This window comes from Myotis lucifugus, unplaced genomic scaffold, assembly GCF_000147115.1.
Source record: "Myotis lucifugus unplaced genomic scaffold, Myoluc2.0 scaffold_216, whole genome shotgun sequence".
Taxonomy (NCBI): Eukaryota; Metazoa; Chordata; class Mammalia; order Chiroptera; family Vespertilionidae; genus Myotis; species Myotis lucifugus.
Genome location: NW_005871264.1, coordinates 1,534,939 through 1,558,526, shown reverse-complemented (window position 1 = coordinate 1,558,526; position 23,588 = coordinate 1,534,939). Strand labels below are relative to the sequence as shown.

At 38.2% G+C, this 23,588-nt stretch overlaps 1 protein-coding gene across 3 annotated transcripts in view; it reads left to right on the top strand.

Moving 5' to 3' along the window:
- PDSS2 (decaprenyl diphosphate synthase subunit 2) overlaps positions 1 to 23,588 on the top strand; it is a 202,257-nt gene that overhangs the window by 114,146 nt on the left and 64,523 nt on the right. For 2 of the 3 annotated variants that reach the window (XM_006098018.3, XM_023761774.1), the window contains exons 3-4: positions 54 to 252; positions 22,930 to 23,004. In XM_006098018.3, the coding sequence (XP_006098080.1) occupies positions 54 to 252; positions 22,930 to 23,004 (274 nt within the window). The remainder of the gene's footprint in view (positions 1 to 53; positions 253 to 22,929; positions 23,005 to 23,588) is intronic. The other variant, XM_014463680.2, reaches the window with a different exon arrangement.

Here is a 23,588-nt window from a genome sequence, read left to right as displayed (position 1 = left end):
TTAGTGATAAGAGTGTTCTTGACACTCAGACAAGTCTTACCTTTATGTTTTAGTCAAAGAAGTTTGGCAGAGATCACAGAACTTATCCATACTGCTCTCCTTGTACATCGTGGAATAGTAAATTTAAGTGAATTGCAATCTTCTGATGGGCCACTGAAAGACATGCATTTTGGAAATAAAATTGCTATCTTGAGTGGAGACTTTCTTCTAGCAAATGCCTGCAACGGACTAGCTCTGCTACAGAACACCAAGGTAAAACTGGGCAGGGTTTGCTTGTGTCTGAATGGCCTTTAGGTGGCTCTTGGTTGACTGCAGAAGCCACAGAGGTCTGTGCACCCTGCCGCCCCAGCTTCCCATATGTAGATACTCAGTAAAGTTGTGATGATGATGGTGGTGGTGGTGGCAGTGTCAACACCAGATAAAACTGGTAAATGCTAGGAAATTAATTTCTATTTTTTTCTGATTACAAATAAAATTATTTGTTAATTATATGATAGTGTTAAAAATTTCAATTCAGCCCTAGCTTGTTTGGCTCAGTGGATAGAGTGTCAGCCTACAGACGGAAGGGTCCCAGGTTCAATTCCAGTCAAGGGCACATGCCTGGGTTGCTGGCTCGATCCCCAGTAGGGGGCGTCAGTAGGCAGCTGATCAATGATTCCCTCACATTGTTGATGTTTCTATCTATCTCTCCCTCTCCCTTCCTCTTTGAAATCAATAAAAATATATTTAAAAATTTTTTTCAATTTAAAGAAGTTATAAATTACCTATAATCTCACTATACAGAGATAATCATTCTTAGTTAATATTTTTGGTGTATTTTCTCTCTGTCATTTTTGTTTATTCATACTTTTATATATATGGGCTTTTTAGTAATATAGATGAAAATGTGCATGTATTAGCGTTTTTTTAATCCTGCCTATTTTCTCCCGCTTCACATTATGATGTAGGCATTTTCACTTAACTTTTTCATAAACTTTTTAATGTTTTCAGTTATTTACTAGTAGATCTAATATTTATTTATCAGATTCCTCATTTTTGGACATTTAAACTGCTTCCAATTTTTTACTATCATAAATAGATCTTCAGTAAACATCTTTCCACATCAACTTTTCTCATTCCAGGTTATTTCTTTAAGATAAATACCTAGAAGTAATTCCAAGGGTTTAAACATTTTTAGTATTCTTTTTGTTGTTGTTAATCCTCACCCGAGGATATTTTTCCATAGATTTTCAGAGAGAGTGGAAGGGAGGGGGAGAGACTGAGAGAAACTCGATCGATGTGTGAGAGACACATCGATTGGTTGCCTCCTACATGACCAGGGCTGCGGATTGAGCCTGCAACCGAGGTATGTGCCCTTGACCGGAATCGAACCTGGGACTCTTCAGTCCTCAGACCAATGCTCTATCCACTGAGCGGAACCAGCTATAGCGTAGTATTCTTGATACACATTACCAAGCTGCTTTCTAGAAAAATGTACAGGTATTTCTTCTATATCAGTTAGGATTAGATGGGACTATAAAATAACAGTGGCTAAAACAAGATAGATTATCTGTTCTCATGTTAAAGCATCCATGAGTAGGTAGTCCAGGGTTGGCATCATGCTCTACAAAGTCAGGAACCGAGGCTTCTTACTGCTCTGCCATCCTTATCTTACTACTTAATGTCTCAAGATAGTTGCCATTGTGTCCTCACTCCAGTTAGGAAGGAGGAGAAGGAAGGGTAAATCTCCTTCCCTTGAAGGTCATGTAAGTATACACGCTGGTTTTACTAAGGTCAGTCTCAGTGTAAGTCTGCTGTCCTAGAATCCCATCTGACTTAGTATTTGTCCTGGATTTTTTATTTTTTAACAGAGAGTGATTGCTTATAGTTACATTAGAATAAGCCAGCATGGGTTTTATAGATCTCCACCTTATACTTCCAACCTCTGCCTCAGTTTTTGTCTAGTGTAGGCTAAAGAGTATTGATAACCAGAACAGTGAGCAGAGCTTTTTTTCCCAGGATCGTGTCTCACGACACCGAAGAATGAGCTCCCTCTCCCTCTCCCTCTCCCTCTCCCTCCCCCTCCCCCTCTCCCTCTCCCAGAATATTTAAGCAAAAGTGTGAAAAAATTTATTACCAGCAGATTCAGACTCCCTGGATGGGGAGGGGGGCCCCAATAATGGGCTGTCTAGTGAAGCCTTGTACTCTAGGGGTATATATTTGCTACAAGCCTGCTCTGTATCTACCTGTGTCACCACCTGATTGATTCCCTCATTGTTCTTGCCCAGCAATGGACCTGAACTTTCCCTGTTTCTATGTGTTCTTTCTCTGTACCTATGCTGAACTTTCTCTGTTTCTATGCATCAGTACACCTTGTTACAGGCCCTCCCTTGTTTTCCCATGCCTCCCACTTTGAGTCCAGAAATATTTTATTATCTCTGCTTGATTGGTTTCTGTGGTTAGGCTGCTCAAACTGCCATGTCTGCCCCTGCCTATGTTCCACCTGCCTTTTTCCCACTGGACCCCTGCCCTGTCTGCCTGCGTTTCAAGCTAAGTTCTCTCAATATATGAAACCCATGTACCCCAGATAGTTATGTTAAGGTATAATATTAAATCTGAAAGGTAACAACAATAACTCATCTCTTTTCCAACCCTTTCAGACACTTCCAGTCAAGGACAGAATGCAAGGCAATTATTGATAGTAAATATATAGGGACCGTTAAACCCTTTGTCTCGGGCAGTAGAAATATTTGACACTGCTGCCCCACTGGCCACTTGGTGTATCATCCAATGTACTGTGGCCCATGCATGGTCTTCAGGAGTCACAAAGCCATCAGGTACCAGTCCAAAAACTCAATAGGAAACAAAGTAAGATAGAGGTTTGCTACCTATGAAATATGTATAGGAAATCAAGGCTGTATAGAGTGAGTAGAGAGTAGATTGAGCATGCTTGCTTGTATAATATAAAGCTATAATTGTTTTATTGTTTGGCAACACTTCGTTTTTGCAGTAAACCTTTGGCAGCAATAAGCTCAAAAAAATAAAAGTATGTGGGGTTTTTTAAAACCACTGGATTTTTGTTTCTCGAGAAAGTTGATAAGGAATGTGTAACTTGCACAGAATGTTGACATTTACTATCCACTGTGTTGGCCATAGCGGTATCACTGAACACATGAAAACAAGAGTCAAATCTTCTGAAAAAGTGTCAGGATCTACTTCCAAAATTAGTGGTTACTTTAAGGAGAATTCTGAAAATGATGATTTAATACATGCAGCTGTAGAAGATGTATATGCATACCACTCTGTGAAGCCTAACTTTGATAACTATCTATTCTTCTAAATTAATTTCACTCACTTTCAACTCCAAGGTATTTTTTATACACATAGGTAAAGGTATGCAATAGCTTCATTTTTTTAAGCTTCATTGGCAGAAGAACTTTGCAAATAGTTAAATAATTCTTGTTTTAATTGAGTGTCATCAGGTACTTCAGTAATTAAATTATTTTAATTAGTTCTAAAAATATGTGGGGTTTTTTCATCCATTCATGAAATCAAGGTAAAGCTTTTGGAAGTATATTCTATCAGAAGTAAGGCCATTATGAGTAAAAATGGAAATTCAGTTTAAAACTTCAGCATGGAAGATGAACATATTAGTTTTATGAAAGTACAAATTTTGTTGAAGTGCACACAGTGTTGTGGTAAAAACAATGTTCTTACTACATTCAGAAACCTTTGCAGTACTTGAAACTGGTTGTGGAATACCCATAATTCATAATGGCACCCAAACAAGTGTTAGCATTCTCCAAATTGAAATGAAAGCTATTGTTATACAAATTTGCAAACATCCTTATAGTCAGAGTCTCTGGACTACAAGATTTGTGGGATGTCACTGATGTTGAGTACAAAAATATGCTCCCCACAGCAGCATGCGTCTTCTCTCTTTGTTGGTCATCATCGGTCAGATTTCAGAAATCTTTATATCCAACAATGGTATTGAACTTTATTATAAACTAGAGGCCTGGTGCATGAATTCGTGCATGGGTGGGGTCCGCCTGGCCCGCCCCAGTGGGGGCCAATCAGGCTAGGCCAGCAGGGCAGGGGGGGGTGGTGCAGGAGGTCGGCCAGCCCCGACCCCGATCTGGAGGGAGGCGGTGCTGATTGCAAGCCAGGCCAGCCAGGGAGAGGGGCCATGGGAGGTTGTGGGAGGCCGATCGGGGTCCCAATCAGGCCAGTTGGCTGCCGCAGTGCGTGACATAGTGACCGGTTGTTCCATCATTCTGGTCACTTGGCTTTTATATATACAGATGAGTTGTTAAGATTTTGGTGACATTTTATTCAAAATAAATTGTAAATATTCTCTTGAGTTCAAGAAATGGAACACCAAATTAGTGAATTACAATTAATGAAAAAGCTTCCATTGGGATTTTTCCCTACAAAAGCAAGAAAGGAACTGAACAAAATAAACAGTAAGAACTCAAATGCTACACAAGATTAAACTATGCAGTTCTATAATTGTGATTTGGAGTATCTTACGTTGCAGGAAAAATCTTTTGGTGGAGCTTCTATTTTGAATAAATTATACCTTACACAGGAATGAAATTAAATTGATACAGCCCAGAGTTTGCAGCATCTAATTTTGGCAAAACATTTAAATGAACCATGAGAGACTATTTGACAGGTTTTGTCTTATGAAAATATTTGTCAAAGAAAGGTACTGTTAAAGAAGCAAAAAGATAGTAGCTTGAAAATATTTGAGCTGGAATAGTTACACTTTTCAATATGAAAAAAAATTAGAATTGAGTATCTCCTCCATTTACAAATTAGCTCTGAGCTTACCAGGTAACTCAGAACCTGTAGAAGAGCATTTTCTCAATTAAAAATATTGTGGTCTATCAATCAGAATCAATTGAAGGTATCAATTTCAAATTAATTAATCATAAAATGCAACTATGAAGAATATTGCTAGAAGTTTTCTTTTAAAATACCACATTGTAAAAAATACATTTTTTCAGAAAGATGCCAGTGTCACAATAATAGAGAAAGATATGACTAAGAAATGAATAAAGTATGTGAATGTGTACAAAGAATAATTATTTTAATGGCTGTTTTTTATATTCAGATCATCAATACCAAGTTCTTTTTTATTTTGTTTTTATGTATATGAATATATTTACTTCTTTTGAAATTTTATTTTTGCAAATAGTGTTTGAACGAAACTAGTTAACAGGTTCAATATAATAAAATTAATTATTAGTTAATAAATATACATTTCAAAAAGTATAAAATTTTAATTATTTACCACACTCTTGAAATAGAAGCTATTGTTGTAAAAATGTCCTAGTTTGAATGCTAAATTATGTAATGTCACCAACTTTAAAGACATTTCTGAAAAGATATTCGAGATCCTTCTGCTTACATCTTATTGGCCAGAATTTAATTATATGGCCACACCTAGTTCTGTGGGAGGCTAGGAAATGTAAACTTCATTGTGAGTAGCCATTTGTCCAGCCAAAAATCTGCAAGGTAAAGAGGAAATAGATAATGGGAGACAAGTAGCTTTCTGTTCTACCTTCCCATCACACTTTTGGCTAGCACATATTTTTTCACCAGACAGACCTGCTGGGTTTTAGGAAGAAAATAGAACAGTACCTGTAATACATAGTTTATATTTACATGAAAAGGCAATTAACGTAAGAAATTAATCACCATATAAATGGAATAATAGATCATCTCAAATCTCCCTCCAGAGGTTTATTACCATTTTGGCATTCCTTTTCTTTTTATTCACTCTCAAATTGCTCTATTTTCTATGTGTATAGTCTACTTTGATTGTTCTCACTATATTCTCTCCTTTACTGAAATTTAAGTGTTAGCAGAAGGTTGAGTGAATTGTTGTCCCCAGTCTGCATTGTCCATCTTCCCTCCTTACCATCCATACCTGCTGTGGTGAAGTTTGAGTCTTGGAGAAGGAGGAGGTCCCAGAAAGTGCAGGTCTGGAATAGTTTCTGGGTGCCTTGAACTGCACTTGAATAGCTCAAGCCACAAACACTGGCCACTCATAGATTAGACCCACATACCTGAGAGGAAGAGATGTTCTGAACAGAGTAAGTAGGTTCACATTTTAGTAATTAGTCTTCATCCTGGCCCCTGCCTTAAAGAAATCAAGGCTTACTTTAAGCTATGCTGACAAAATATTATATAAGGTTAAGATGGTGGTATTAAGTATAAATATAGTCATGCTATAGTGATACAAACAAATATTCACTTGCTTTAACCACTTCACTTTATGGGAATAACATTGAATGTATTCTTTTTCCTTAGCTGGCTTGTATCATTCACACATCATTCTTTCAGCATGGTTCAAGTTCAGAGAAAATGGAGACTTAACTCCTATCAAAATCAAATCAGATTCACAGCCTGTGAAATCCACTCTTGGTGTTTTGCATTCAGATGCATTGCTATAAAATGTTCCAGAATCTAAGACCTCCACCATCTGCTCCATTAGGCACTGGATTTCAGTAGCACTACTTGATTTACAAAAAAACACAACAACAAAAAACAAAAACTTATATATGCAAGTAACAGTTCAGCCTGAAGCTTCTCATTGAAATAAAAAGACCAGGCATTTCCTTCCCCTTCAGTGAGCTCTATATCTTCATGGTCTCTGCACAGGTTTACACTTTTAGATTTACATTTTATCAACCTTTGACTGGTGAAGAATTTTTTTCCTTTTTAGTCCATGGTATTTTTTAAATTTGATAGTTGTGTGTTGACTTGAAGTTTTTATTCTATGCAACTCTCCTGTTCATCTAAACCATGGATCTTTTGCACCATTTTCTCCAAAAGGACATTGAAGGCTCTGTAAGGTCAATTTCAAAAGAAGCTTCCCTGGCTCACTTTTTGTGAAAGACCTTGCATACCACGTCCCAGGAGAAGTACAGAGGTCTGTAATTGATCTTCTACAACTCTAGGCTTTTAGTAGCCTTCTTTTCATCATGATTTCCAAATCATTTGATCAGTATTTTAAATTGAGGATATTGTAAGGGGTAACTAAAATGCTTAGAAGTCAAGATTTTTCTTTGATAAAGCAAATCTCCCATATTCAAAACCAGTTCCTTTCATTTAAATACTTGGCAGTATCCCCATCAGAATATTTTTTTAAGAAAAGTGAAGTTATATCTCAAACGAGTACTGATTTTATTAAATGAGTTCCCAGAAGCTTAGTTGATTGACTATAATACTAACCATTAATAGGGTTTTTGGACGGGAAGGGAGTAGGTAGCTATAAATATTTCTTTGGAGCAATATTAAGTTTTCTTAAGTTCTCTACATATGGTTAATGTCTTGGTAAAGTTAGATTTCTATTTAATGATATTTTAATTTTCTTTTATAAGGAAGAATAATTCTCAGCAATAGCAATGTGAATAGAGAGCACAGCAATGAGTGAGCAGGCAGAACTTAATATAAAATTTCTGTATTTATAGAATGTCACTGTTTCTTTCACAGTAACAGCCTGCTTTTTTTTTTAAGGATATATATTTAACTTAGTAATTAAAGTTTTCATAGTTATAGCAACTTTAATTTTTTATGACTTCTACCAATTTTCCATTGGATTCTTGTCTGAATGCCTATATTATGTGTTTATCTCTGTCCTTCTGGGGTAGACCATTAGATGAAGGGTTCTACAGTCATAAGAAATTCAGAGCTTTTTTATAATTGCCAAGGGTAAATTAGCAAAGTCAATTATTCTCCCTATGGCTATTCCCTGAAGATATTAGGGGTCTTCAAGATAATTGCCTTAGGTAACACTTAGATTTTTAAACATCTCTAAGTATAGAAATTGGTATATTAATCCTCTCGTAATTGTCTTCTTGCTATTATAACTGTAGTCACGTAAGTGTGAATTAACAAGATTTGGGATTCAAGAGTGAGTTTAAAAATTAATGCTTGGTTTTTCATTCATTTTCAATTATGGAACCTAAGAGCAACTTTCTATTTTAGTACTTTACTATATAAAGACCCTGGACTAAGAGACCTCAGAATGCCTCTTTTAAAGCCCTAAATTCCCTGATCATCGAAATAAGTTGCTCTATATTATGTTCCTGTAGAATATCGCTGAATGCTGAAATGATGGGGGCATGCCAGAATCTAAAATTTAATTGTTTGAGCGTCAAGCTATCAGTGAGACATGCTGAATAATTGGTGGGAAATCATGAAATGGAAAAGCACTATAATTTAGAAATCTGGCTGACCATTACTGGTTTTCCCTGGTCCCTGTGTTTATTTGTAGACTGGATTTGTATTTGAGGATTAAGCCACAGTGCAAATATGATTGTGGATTACTACTTGTCAGCTTTTTATTTTAAACACAGTGTTTTATTTTATGTATCCTATCTAATAAAGCGGGAATATGCTTTTTGACCCTCACGCCGTCGCAAAGTTGGCAGTGCCCACAGCCAATAAGGAGGGAATATGCTAATTGACTGCCATGCCCTCAAAGGTGGCAGCGCCCACAGCCACAAGATGGCGGCGCCCAGTCCCCTTAGCCCCCCAGCCACCCGGGGCCGGTCCAAGGCGCAGGCAAGCCTCGGATGGCAGCTGCCCAGCTGCCCAGGGCCACCCGAGGCTCAGGTAACCAGGGCCGGCCGAGGCTTACGCTGCCGGCAGTGGCAGCAGCAGAGGTGTGATGGGGCGTCGCCTTCCCCTGATCGCCGGGTCGCCTCCCTACCCTGAGGGCTCTCGGACTGTGAGAGGGTGCAGGCCGGGCTGAGGGTCCCCCCCACCCCCCACCCCCCACCCCCGCTCCAGTGCATGAATTTTTATGCACCAGGCCTCTAGTATAGTGATAACCCTAGTATTTAAATAATTGAATTCACAATGTTATTTTTCTTATATTTGTAGTCATCTTCATTTAATGGACCTATCATTATACAACAGATGAGGGACTGTGAGTTAGCCTGAATCTTGTCTAAACACCTAGAACGTTATCATGTCACTCCTGAGGGCTATTGTACTAAGCATTAGTGGTTTATATTTCAAAGTAACCAGTGGCACAGATGTACTTCATATATAGCTGATGTATTTCCATATGTTAACTTTATTTTCCTAAAGGCATAAATATGTTGTTTACAAGGAAGAATTTTGTTTATATAAATATGCTAAATTTATACATATAAATCACCTCATTTTATACCATCTATATATTTTAATAAATAGCCTGCTATTGGTTATTTAATGTTGGTCTTATCTGTTATACTAATTTTATTTTTTTATTTTTTTTTAAATATATTTTATTGATTTTTCACAGAGAGGAAGGGAGAGAGATAGAGAGAGTTAGAAACATCGATGAGTGAGAAACATCAATCAGCTGCCTCTTGCACATCCCCCACCGGGGATATGCCCGCAACCCAGGTACATGCCCTTGACCGGAATCGAACCCGGGACCTCTCAGTCCGCAGGCTGACGCTCTATCCACTGAGCCAAACCAGTTTCGGCTACTAATTTTATTTTTAAATTCATATTGAAAAGTGAAACCTAAAAACATGCTATGTCATATGAAATTTAAGTTTTTCTCTATCATAGTCGTTTAAAATAGGCATTATTGTGATCTTGTGTGTTTATAATCTTGTCGGCACTATTTTACTTGTGGAAATTATTGAATTAATATCTTTCAGCTATCCTAGTTTGACACCCATGATTAATGTTCTTTTCTACATATAACCCACTCAAATGTAGGTTTTCATGACAAGAGTAAATGTGGTACAGAGGTTAAGTGGGTGTCATATATTGTAACAATAAAGGAAACCATCTTCATATAAATTAAATAGAAAAGTCAAAATGCATCATAAAGTTACAATTTCAAAATCCCCAAATTAATTTTCCCACAGGTCTTTCTTATCAATTGCTTATGTAACCACATATTAAACTGACACTACGTGTTCTGAGCTTGCTTCCTTGATCTTTAAAGTAAAAGTGATAAGCGATTAATGTTTGAGACGTATAAGAAGACAAAATATTATCTTTTAAAATTTATCTCATTAAAACCTTAAACTTTGCCCTTTTGGTGCCATAAAACAACGAAACAAAGTACCTTTTGGCATAGGCAGGTCAAATGCCGTCATGTAAATGGATATGGATACTTCTCTGAGTGTCTGTGTCAAACATAGATAACAAGGAAGAAGAGCAAGAAAAGCATTTCTTCCATATGCCTGACATTCATAGATGCTCTTTTAAAAAAAAAGTCTGTGTTCAACAAAAATAATTCCTCTGAAGATATTGGTGGGGTTGAACCCCACCCCACACTTGGCCATGAGAGATAGAAATATATTGATTATAGCAATTTTATAGTGCACTTAACAACCTCAATTTTTCTAAATCCCTTTTTCTAGTTTCCAGAAACAAAATTAATTAAACCATTTCCCCCCCTTCATTTTCCTGACATAAATTCTATTTATCCAAAGCCAAAAGTCTGTTTTCCAGCTTGAGTTATTCAGTACTCTTCTTTTGACTTTCTAATGATTTTACTCAAGGAATTTCCTGAGTTAGGAGTTTACAAAAGTACGGGGCAGATGAACAGCTCGTTCCTTCCTTTGCATCCTCAGCAACCTTACCTCATGTCTTCTACACCCATCCTTTCTTCACCCAGTAGACTTGTACACAGTGCCCTTTCTTTGTCTCTTACAGTTCACAACTCAGTTGATTTCGGTTCTTTTCCTCCAGTTTTTCATTCCTTCTGTTACCTTTTTTTCAGAAAAATCACCATCCATCTTTTGCCTTCTCCTTTCAAGAGGAAAAATAAGCCAAGAAACTTCATGTGGAGTTTTAAAACATCAGAGTAAAGCTTGTTATACTCTTGTGTTCAGAAAAAGGAAAACCATACAATTAGAAATGCAATAGGCATAAGATAGAACCAGTTTCTCTACCTTGATCCTGTTATTAAACCAAATTTACCTGTAACTTATCAATATTTATTTTACAACAGTTCCTGTTTGGTTTTGGTTTTTTATTTTGTTTAACTGCAGGTATTAGATAATTATGGTTTTCTATTCTATTTTTAATTGCAAGTATATAGTATTCCTTATGTACAGACTAACCAAGCTTTTGTGGGCTGTCCTGGGAACATAACCACCATTTATAACCTTGTATATTGGAGAAATGTGGTATGAGCACCAAACATCGTAAGCAAAATAAAATTTAAGGGCATCCAAAAGGATCCATGTGACAACTTTTCATTAGTAGCCACATACTAGTATAGCTGAGTTGTATTGATATAATCCTGATTTTAGCATTTCCATCATTTTCTCAAATCCTCAGAGTTGTAAATCCTCAACAAAAACAAAAAAAATCACTCTAAGCTAAAGTTGGCTTATGAGGCCTTAACCCAGGAGCAAATTTTATTTATTTAGCAATAGTGATTGGGGAAGAGCCCTTTTCTGGCAGCTAATGACCTACTGGAGGACTTATGTGCCCAAGGCAAAGCTGAAGGCCATTAGCCCAACAGGTCATTAACCGACAAATGCCTGACCCTGAGGTCATTTCTGATATTGTAAACTGTGAAAACATTAAAGTGAGTTTGTTGGAAAGTATAGCTCTGCCAAAGAAGTTTCATTTTAAGCCGTTTGGAAAATGCATTAAATTGTTTGTTATTATTCATGTGGCTTAATTGTCTTTGGGACCATTTTCACTGTGCATAGTCAGTCAGACATCGGTAAACACCAAACCTATACTGTATGTCCAGCCTTTAGTTTTTTAAAGGACAATTTCCCTCTTTAGAATATCAGATTACCTATTTCACTACTAAGCAGCTTCAGCTACACTCTTGTGGATCACTTACGTTTTCTAATGTGTTGAGCTATATAGGCACTTACCTATTTTATACTCCTCAGAGATGCCATATAAAGCTACTAAGAGAAGTGAGAAGAGCCCTGAGGTAGAAGTCTGTGGACTTAATTCCTATCTCTGGCTTTTTTTTTTTTAATTAGCCATTTAACATTGGTTACTCATTTTACCTCTCAGAATTCCAGGTTCAGATCTTTTTTCTTCCCAGTCTGTTTAATGTCTTAATTACCCCACTTTACAAATGAAATTAGGAACCTCATGATGTAGAATATTTAATATTAGAATTACTACTAAACATTTAAACATAATATTAACATATTTTTGAGTACTTATATAGTAGGCAGTGTTGTAATTGCTTTATATGTATAAATACACTTAATCCCTTCTGAAGTACAGGAAAGGGTTAAGTAATTTCTTCGCAGTGTTGCTGCTACTAAATGGTAGCACTGCTGTCTAAATCCAGGCCATTTGGCTCCAAAACCCTCATGCTTAACCAAAGTAGAAAACTAACAAGCCGACAGCTTTTTGTCAGCAATGTTACAGTTCCTGATCCTGGAATTTATATTTTAAACAACTAGTAGTTTTTAGATATTGGAATATTTCAATACAAGCATCAATAGGGTCTTTGGAAACATTTTAGAGAAATAACTATTAAGCAAAGGCAACTTATTTTCTTAGTTTTCTCATCTGTAAAATAAGGCAGCATTATCTTCATCCCCCTATGTTCTTGCTCCAATATTCTGTAATTCTGAGTATTGTAGGAAAGGGTCTAAATTTACAACATATTACCAGATCCTGAAAACAGCATGAAATATGAAGGAATAAAAGAATCAAGAAAAAATTGTTTATAAAATCAGAGATATAATAGAGAACCCAAAGTCTTTTATAAATGCCAGAGGTCTGCATATGTAGATGCATAATTCAGCAATCTAAAGCAATACCCTAAATTAATAAACTCAGCTTGACGGCACATTTGTGATGAGGAACTTATACAGCTTCATTTGTTCAAGACTTTAAAAGCTATAAGGTGATATGCAAATGTAAATTTCTGAAAATAGTGATAAAACGAAGTGATAACTGCAAATTTGTCTTTAAATAGTTCTGATTGATATAGCTAATTTACATGTTAGAACAGTATTGGTAATTCAATAAAAATTTTTGTGTGCATTGTGCTAAGTAAGCATTGGAGGTACCAGTTTAAAAAGCTAATTGTGTATCTTTATAAACTGGGGAATTTCTAACCCAAGGGTATGCAATATCTGATTCAAGGGTACAGTGCAACCAGTCTCAAGTTTCTACTGCCTGAATTTTTGAAGGAAGGAAGAAAAGATTACCTGAATTTTTAGAATGTAGTACCAGTAGGGCCAAGTTATTTTTAGAATTCCATTGAAACACATTTTAGAGAGCTGTGGAGGTGTTTGGAAGAAATACAATTACAATCTTAAACAAGATGCATGGGTTTTAATGCATATGATTCACGTTTTTATTTCTGTAGCTGCCTTTGAAGCAAACCTTGGGATGTCTCTAAATTACAAACATCTGCCTTTTAGTGTGGCCAATTTAAAGGGAACTGGCCAAGCTGAAAAGAGACTTGTGTTACCCAAAACATTTTATATCCTTGGAATTTTCAAGACATATGTGTGAATCCCATAAAAATCCTGAAATTTTTAACTCTTTGTCCAAATGTGGTTTAAGCCGATTGTTTTTATAAATCTTGTAGGATCGAAGCTAAAAGTCTACATCAATGATATAAACCAACAAGATTGATATGATAATGTCAGAATTACTTTGTTTCATGACTAAGCATTCAGTTCTCAGCTATTTACACTTTTTGTAGTAATGCTACTTAGCCCAACCAACTTTTAACCTAGAAATCATCTTCTCCTTTATTTCTTATGAGAAGTTAATCTTGATTTAAGCATTTTAAATTATCTGCTACCTTTTCAGGGAACTAATCATTGTTTAAGTAAATAAATGATTATTTGTTATTGCTCAGTACAAACAGAAGGCCAGAAACCATGCACCTTCGTTCAAAAGGTGAACAAATTGTTGGACTAACATCCACATTTTTGGCTAATTAACTATTCCTCACAATTGTTATGAATAAAAAAATGCATATACCTGCACATTTAATTATTTCTGATTATGAGTCTTACTGTTGATAAAGCAGACACCTCTTACCTAGACCAGCAAACTGAGGCCCATAGAATTCATTTGACTTGGCCAGAGGACATGCAGCTTACCTATGTATTAACCTTTTAAGTGATCAAACACAAATTAATGGGCTATATAAGGCTATAACTGCTTTCATTAGTATGGTACCAGGCACATAGTAGGCTATCAGCAAATGTTTCTTAAATGAGTACACTAGTGGTATTACATTTTAACACTTCAGATTCAAGCTGTTTTTCTGAACTTGTGGCCCATTTCTTGTAAGCTTTATCAGTTATGATTTTATACTTTTCTTTAGTTCACTAAATTTTCCTGAATCCTTTTTGACAAATGTTACTAGTAGTTAGAGTTTATAAACCAGTGTATCAGCTGTTCTAAATTAAAAATTAAGATTATCAATTTGCTTACTTTTTGCTGCACCTGTCCCACTGGTAGTGCCATTTCTCTCTCTGCTCTTCCCCCTTAGCCAGAAAGAACTTCCAGCTCACTAGAACAGATTGCCATCCCTCCCACAAATAAGCCCGGCCTTACGCATTTGGCAGCATTGAAAAGGCTCCCTTCAAAAAGCCAAGTTAGAAGCTTCCTCCAGAACTCCTGTGAGTTAGTGGTATGTTTATTGCAACAGACCTTTCATCATTGTCTTCATTAAATCTAGTCTTTGTCTGATAGGAAGAAGTGGAGAAGCCATTCTTTCATAGACTTCATCAGTGGCTGTATTAAAGCCCCTCATTTATATTAATCAGCACTGCAGATTAGGGCTCATCTGGGTAGTGTGTGCCCAGGTGGTGTGTGAGTAGATTCACCCCTTATTTGGCCACTGCTCCTGCTCCCCGTGTTCTTTCGAGGTTGCTTCTCCATTGAGCCTGCCAGCGTGGTAGCTCTGGCTGCACACTGAAGACTGAATCCATGTGGCTGGAGGTAGTTTGCTTAAACCCAATTTATAAATGATAAAATGCTTTACAAATGTTAGAGGTTATTATTGGTCTCTTTATGGGTGAGCACTATTCCTTCGCCATTCCTTGTCTACCTTACCTTGGTAGTGTTGTCTTTCCCTCTTTAAATGCATCTCTCAAATACTTTGTGCCTCATTTGTATGAAGAGGAACTAAAGAGTGTTGCTAACTGCTCTGGTTACCATTAGCAGGCTATTCAGCATCCTTTATCTATAAATGTATTTTTCTGTAAGACTTCTTTAGTGACAATATAGGTTTTCTGTATTAAAAAAAAAAAAAACACCTTAGCAATATTCCTTCAAGTGCCAAAGCTCTTTGAAAAGGACATGTTTACATTAAATTCCTCTTTTGTTCCTCCCAGGATGTATATGAGAAATAATTCTTCCCCAAGGGCACTTTCCTTTGCTACTGCTTTATGCACTATTTGTTCTGGGGGGGGGGGGGGGTGCAATAAATTTGCGTGTAATTAATGCCATCAGCACTGCAGTTGCGTGCACACACGACTGTTTCCTTTACTAGCAGCTGTAAAGAGTAGTAAAGGCTGAGGGCCATGTGTTCATTTGCCTCCTAAATAGAGTGATGGATCACATGTTGTCTTGTCATTCCACACTGGAGTAAAAACCATCATTAAAATAACCTTTCCAGCACAAGTTTTTGAAAGAAGATTATAAATCTGTAATAGCCTCCACAGTTTTTATATACCTACCAAGCATATTGCATATGTAGCAACCTTTTTTAAGTGAAGTAAAATACAATTCTACTGCCTTATTATATCAGCTCAGTTAGCTTATGCTGGCTAGCTTTGATTGGGCCACATTAGTTTATAGTTAACATTTTTTCTAAAAATTTCGCTGCATTACTTTTAACTTAGGATAGGTGTTCTGCTCAAACCAAAGTGTTCCAGTTTCCTAGTTAAACATCTACAACTCTGGTGAGTTTATTCCATCTGTCAAATACTAACTGACATTATTCCCATTTATTGGGAAAGGAATAACTTGTCTACACAGAACGCTTACCAGCCTTGCGGATCCTGTTCTTGCTAATCCAGGGACTGTTGATTGATATATTCCATAAATGAATTTGAACACAGCACAGCATGAAGCTTCTCTGAGACCAAGAGCAGGGTATTCTTCCCCATGTTCTCCCCTCCATGGAAGTAGGTTTATTGTTTTATCTGATTATTAAAGCAGTATAATAAAGAGGGAGGAAATGTAATATGTTGTAAATTTAAGCAATTCAGAAAAGTTGAAGAAAAAAATTTTAATTAAAAGTCATCCTGAATAGCCCTGGCTGTTGTGGCTCAGTTGGTTGAGCATTGCCCCATGTACCAAAAGGTCACCGGTTCAATTCCAGTCAGGGCACATGCCCGGGTTGCAGACTCAATCCCCAGTATGGGGAGTGCAAGAGGCAGCCAATCAATGCTTCTCTCTTTCTCCCTCTCCCTTCCTCTCTCTGTAAAGTCAGTATAAACATATTTTTAAAAAATCATCCAGAATCTTACCATTTACACATTGTCATTATTAATATTATTATCTTTCCTTTTACACTTTTTTCTCGACATGTTTAAACACATAAATTGGCCTCATTTTTGTTTTTAAAATACATATCATGCTATTCTTTTGTGTAACCAGCTTTTTACCCACCTTAAGAATATGTTACAGACAACTTTGCATGGCAATATAAGTGAGGATATTTTTTGGTCACTGTTGTGTTCTTACTACTTCTCTCAATTTCTATTTTTTATAAAGAGAATTTTATTATAATTCAGGGCATAATCATCACAACATCTTTTATAAGGGTAGACATCACTTTAGTTTTTTGGTTAAAAAAATCATTGAATTGTAGTTACCCTTTTGCCAAAAGATAATGAAGCAATTATATATTCCCCTGAAATTGGTGAAATTTGTCCTGTAAAATAACTGTTTATGAAATTTATTTCAAAGGTCAATTGTATCAGATATGAGTGCTAAGGTTTAGGTGCATATGAATATTACCTATTCCTTTCTTTTGGTGAGAGGGTAGGGAGTGAAATGAGAAAGATCGACAGTTGCTTAAGAATACCAGTTGGAAGGAAGAACACTGTTCACTTACTTTTCTGCATGACCTTCCTGGAAGCCAAAAAATGAGGTGACAGGAGAAGCCAGCTCATAACAATGCCATTGTGAATGGTTACCACTTCTGGCTCACTGAAATCTAAGGTGTTAGAAGATTGGGGATAATGTGCAGCATTGCTATAGAGTCATATTTAAACATATGGCACAAATTGGAGAGAAAAGCATTTTTGCATTTGAATGTACAGGTAAGCAATTCTATTTTTACAACCTCCAGAAATGCACAAATGAAGAAAATAATATCCTTTTTGTTTACTCTCTATACTGCTAAAGTAATTTTATAACATTGATAGTGACCATCATATAATCTGAAATTATTTCAGGATGCAACAAATCAATATTACAGAGATCTCTGATTTGGTTAAAATAGTCTTTTTGTGTGCTCTGTTGTTGAATTAAAACCCACTTTCTTCTAAAACTAGAGGCCCGGTGCACAAAAATTTGTGCACTCGGGGGGGGGGGTCCCTCAGTCTGGCCTGTGCCCTCTTGCAGTCTGGGACCCCTTGGGGGATGACCACCTGCTGGTTTAGGCCCGCTCCCTGGGGAATTGGGCCTAAGCTGGCAGTCAGACATCCCTCTGGCAGCCCAGGAGCCCTCGGGGGATGTCCACTTGCCAGCAGGGAGCAGGCCTAAGCTGTAGTCGGACATCCTTAGCACTGCTGAGGAGGCGGGAGAGGCTCCCACCACCACCGCTGTACTGGCAGCCATCAGCCTGGCTTGTGGCTGAGCAGAGCTCCCCCTGTGGGAGTGCACTGACCACCAGGGGGCAGCTCCTACATTGAGTGTCTGCCCCCTGGTGGTCAGTGTGTGTCATAGTGACCAGCAATTCGCAGTCGCTCTGCTGTTAGGGTCAGTTTACATATTACCCTTTTATTATATAGGATAGAGGCCTGGTGCATGGGTGGGGGCCGGCTGGTTTGCCCTGAAGGGTGTCCCGGATCAGGGTGGGGGTCCCACTGGGGTGCCTGGCCAGCCTGGGTGAGGGGCTGATGGGTGTTTGCAGGCTGGCCACACTCCCTTCAGGGTGGGGGTCCCCACTGGGATACCTGGCCAGCCTGGGTGAGGGGCTGATGGCTGTTTGCAGCTGGTCACACCCCCTTCAGGGTGGGGGTCCCCACTGGGGTGCCTGGCCAGCCTGGGTGAGGGGCTGATGGCTGTTTGCAGGTTGGTCAAGCCCTCCCCCCAGTGGGGACCCTCACCCCATGGAGGTTTGGCCAGTCTGGGTGAGGGGCTGAGGGCCGTTTTCAGGCTGGCCAAGCCCCGCTCCACCCCCCCACCCTGGCGACAGAAGCTCCCAGCCTCTCCTTTTTTTCTTTTTTCTTTTTTATTCTGGGATTTATTTACCTTCTATAATTGAAACTTTGTTGCCTTCAGTGGAGCTCAGAGCTGGCCGGGAAGCTTGGCTTCTTCCATCACTGGAGCAACCAAGCCTCCTGCTCGCTTCAGCTCCGTGGCTGCCGGCCGCCATCTTGGTTGGGTTAATTTGCATATAGTCGCTCTGATTGGCTGGTGGGCGTGGCTTAAAGCATAGCGAAGGTACGGTCAATTTGCATGTTTGTCTTTTATTAGATTAGCTGTTTGGCCACATGACGTAAAAGACACTATAACAGTCATGGGCAAACTATGGCCCGCGGGCCGGATCCAGCCCGTTTGAAATGAATAAAACTAAAAAAAAAAAAAAGACCGTACCCTTTTATGTAATGATGTTTACTTTGAATTTATATTAGTTCACACAAACACTCCATCCATGCTTTTGTTCCGGCTCTCCGGTCCAGTTTAAGAACCTATTGTGGCCCTCGAGTCAAAAAGTTTGCCCACCCCTGCACTATAATCTTGGTTTCTAATCTGTGCCTTTCATCTATCCACGATTTATATTGAATATAGAGTAATAATATAGAAGTATAGGAGATTAATAAGTTAACACTCAATAAGATTTATTATGTTCAGATGCTTTTCTAAGTGCTCTAATATTTACTCACTAGAGAAGGAAATGAAGTGGACAACTAGTGCCATTGTTTGTTTGATGCAGTTTTACACTCAACCCTCATGTCATCTGAATCTGATAAGTGAGAATTACTCCCAAGCCTTAGAGCCCGCCAAAACCCAGATCTCAGCAATTGACCTAAGTAGGGCTTTTTTACTGCTGATGGGGTGGGCTACCAGTCAGAATCGTTTTTAAAAAATGGAAATTGTTTCCTTTTGATTCTAGGTATTGGAGCCAAGATGGATTGGGTACAAAAAGTTTCACAAATGATCACTAGAATTCAGACAGAAGAAAAGGTCTGTGAGAAAAGGAAAGATTACAATAAAGTAGTTTTTACATTTACATGTCTAATTATAAATACTAAGATTTACATTTCTAGAAGCTCAGAACCTTAGAACTAGAAGGGACTTTAAGGAATTATGTTCTGCAACATTCCTTGTTTTATAGTTGAGGAAAACCAAAGCTTAGAGAAATTCATTGATTTGCCCCAAATCTCACAATGAAATAAGTAGTAAGGCCTTGAAGCCTCTGGCTCCTCACCTGCTCTGTGTCATTCCAGTCTAATCTGTTGGGCTTCTGAGAGTGGCTAACATTCAGGCTCTTTCAGACTATCTTCTTTAGAAAGTGTTTGCTTGACCCCTTGGACTTGAGAAACAAAAGTCCTTCAATGTTTCTCAGGGTTGCTCTTGTCTAAAGCACAAGAAGTCTGGGCCTTGGACTCAGCCTCAGGAGGTCCAGCATTTAGGCTTCTGGATTATCCTCTGGCTGCCATTGTCCTGGCTACCATTTTGGGTTGCTTGAACAGATTATTCCTCAAGAGTCTGAAGAAATATTATTATTAAGCAACTGCTTTCTTATATTTTAGTATAATAGGTGTCTAAACAGGTGAATGCCTGAGGTGGTAAGCCATCTATAATAATAAAAGTGTAATATGCAAATCAGCCCAATAGCAGATCGACCATCCGGATGATGGATGACCATCTGGAAGACCACACTATGACACCCACTGGTGCCAGACCAGCCAAGGCAGGTGCGATGCAATTGGTCAGGGGCCTGGCCATTGCCCCATGATTGCCCTGCAGAGGGAGGCCCAGGCCACCGGCCGGTGAGGCAATCAATCGGGGGGTTCACAATTGCCCCAAAGAAGGAGGCACAGGCTACCGCGCAGTGGTGCTGCAGCGGGTGGGCGGGGCCTCCCTCTGTGGCGGCGATCCATTGCGGAGCCCTAGCCAGGTGGGCAGGGCCTACTTCTTGGGGATGATCGATGGCGGAGCCCCATGATCGATTGCCCCAAAGAGGGAGGCCCACGCTACCCAGTGGGAGCACTGCAGTGGGTGGGCAGGGCCTCTCTCTGCTGGGGTGATCCATCACGGAGCCCCGACAGGGTAGGGGCTCCCTGAGGGTGAGAGGGCACAGGCCGGGCTGAGGGACACCCCCCTCCAGTGCATTAATTTTGTGCACCGGGCCTCTAGTATAATAAAGAAAATATTAGTTTTGTTAAAGTAGTGTAGCTGGTAGCCCTGCGGTCTTCCTGTAAATATTTGCAATTTTAAGGAGGATGATACTTAAACACATCTCTCTTTGGTGTAACTTTAAAAGTAAACATTTCAGCCCTAGCTGATTTGGCTCAGTGAATAGAGCCTTGGCCTGCAGACTGAAGAGTCCTGGGTTCAGTTTTGGTCAAGGGCGCATGCCCAGGTTGCGGGCTTGATCCCCGGGGGATCATGCAGGAGGCAGCTGATCAGTGAGTCTCTCTCATCATTGATGTTTCTATCTCCCTCTCACTTTCTCTCTGAAATCAATAAATATATATTTTTTTAAAAAGTAAACTTTTTAGGCAATGGAAAGAGATTTATGTGTGCACTGAGTAAGTCACCTTGCCTGGGACACATTCAACTCCTGTAGGCTATTCCTGCTTTTCGTAATCTCTTATCTTCCTGGACTTGTTAACCCACAATAGTCCAGTTTGTTCCATGATGAATGTCATTGGCTATGAAGGTATATTCTGTCCAAGTACGTATGACCATTTGGAAGTATAGGTCATTTACAGATTATGAACTTGTAAATACAGGTCTGCCTGTATATGCTGATTGCATTAAGAGAAGACAAATCAGAGAATAAACTGTTTTTCTTGCTTCTGCCTGGTCTGGAATTTTATGAAAGTAAAGGAATACAGATCCAGATTCTTTATTAAAAGTTCATACCGTCATTTTGACGTTTAGTGTCAGACTTTATCTTTGTAAATCCCTCTTCACTTTACCAGTGCTGGTCTCAGAGCTCAAACTGTTTCAAAACCATAACATTTCTTAGTAAGTGATTGATCTGTATTATGTGTCCAGCCATCAGGAGGATCTTGGGATGTTGCTTGTATAAACTGTAATCCAATCTGATGCTGTGCATTTAGTTACAGTCTTTCATAGACCTATTGGCGATACTCAATCCTCCTGGATTTGGGACTAGGGCTTATCTGATACCTTCAGGGGGGGAAATCCATTCATTTTTCTCTTTTCCCCACTTAAATAACTCAACACATCTGGTAACACTGTAGGATCATTGTCCTTCCAGTTCCTCTGCAGCTCATATTGCTACAATATTTCTTAAGCATTTGGTTACCTAAAGGGCAATGCGATTAAAAAAAAAAAGATTTTCCATAGGTCTTACAAATTCACCTATTTGAGGAGCTAGAAAAAGACATGCCTTTAATCAGCAAAATTTCCATATCAGCAGCCTTGTGTGTGTTATACAGTATATATGTAAATATAAATTTGGAGATAAGTGCTCATGTGTTAAAATTGTAAAGCAAACCTTTCTACAAATTAATATAATTTGCCTCTAAGAAAATGTTTATTAAATCCAGGGTACCTGAAATTGAAATATCTTGATGTTTGGGTCTGTATCCTTTGGCTTAATAACGTCTTCAATTACAAGAATGATAAAAGCTGAAACAAAATCCTTTAATTCAATCAAAACTGAGCTAAATTTTAGGAAACAAAGAGTGAGAATCAGATACAGAACTGCATAATATTGGAAGCTAAATATACAAGATAGTAAGACTTCATAAGAAGTGGATAGAGTTCCCTTGAGGAATTTTTGTTTGAAATGGCTGCTGTGATCATTATAATAAATAGCACTATTTTATCCTTTTGAATTAAGATGGTTAATGCAAACAACTCTAAATTGTACAGTAGTTCCAAAGAGACGATTTACTGTTTTCTGCTTGTTTTACATTCTGGAACAAGTTCAAAGCTTTTGATTTTGCTTGATTGTGTGTGTGGTTTTTTAAAATAGCCTGGACCTTGAAATTAATAAGTTTTAATGAATACGATTTCAATATAATGTTTCTGTAAAAATTTTCAGATTTGAAAATAAGGTATGTTTGACCCAGAGTCCCTACATTGAATATATCCATAGTGCATTTTAAATACAACAAAATGAACACATTGGAAAGGTTAACTACTAGTATTCTTTTGCATTTGCTTTTCTTTCTATATTAAGTATGAATATTAGCATTGTAATGGCTCCCAAAATGGGGATATTGAAAAAGTACCCACCTGACAGAAATAAACATACAGAAAATAAATTGGGTTAAAATTTCATTAGTTACATGAAATTTAATTTTATGTTCAAAATGGCTATTACTGGATTTTCATGTATATTAGTTAAATGCTGTGCTTACAAGATTTTTTTGCTTAACTTATGACTGAAAAAATTGGATCACAGCTCTTACTATCCAGGTGGGCAGTGCCACTTGCCAGAATCTTTGCACATAACCCTGTTTTTTTCTCTATCAAACACAAATACTGCCTTGCTCCTAAGCCTTCAGAGGCCTTCTGAGGTAAAAATGCAGATACATTTTTTAAATTGTTTCTTTTAATTTTTTATCTTGTTTTTAGGTTGTGGAACTTTTAGCAAGTGCCCTTAGGGACTTGGTACAAGGAGTATACCATGAAAATTCTATTTCAGCAAAGGTAAGGATTTGGTAGTCATTGTAAAATGTTAGTTTAAAAACCCTTGTGGCAAAACTAGAATTGATGAGTGAAAATGTCGTTTTTGTTTTCTGTTTTAATTGCACATGACATTTTTTTTAGATTAGTGTTTTGGCTACAAATTCATGGCCATACGCTTAGTACATCACAGATTTAGCCAATTAAAACAACCTCTTATCCTCTAGCTGGATTCACAGTCTGTTCAATCTGCAGCAGCCCAGTAGACACCAGGTTGCTGCTGGCAGGTAGCACTGTCACAGATAGGCAGGCTGGAGGGACAGCTCGTGCTAAGGTGACTGGGCCCAGCCTTGCCCCAGAGGAGGGGCCTTCCCAGTCCCAGAGGAGTAGGCATGATTTCAAGAAGATGACTGTTGAGGGCATGAAGGAGGAATGTCTTTTATATCCAAGATCCAGAATTTACTGCATTATTAAATTATCAGTGATAAGAATCTCAATGGTTTCACAGTTGGGTTATTTTGATAAATTTTATAGATCTAGAATTAAGGTTTTTACTCACTTAGCAGGACATCTCAAGAAGGGGTAGGTTCTCTCTCTTTTTTTTTTAA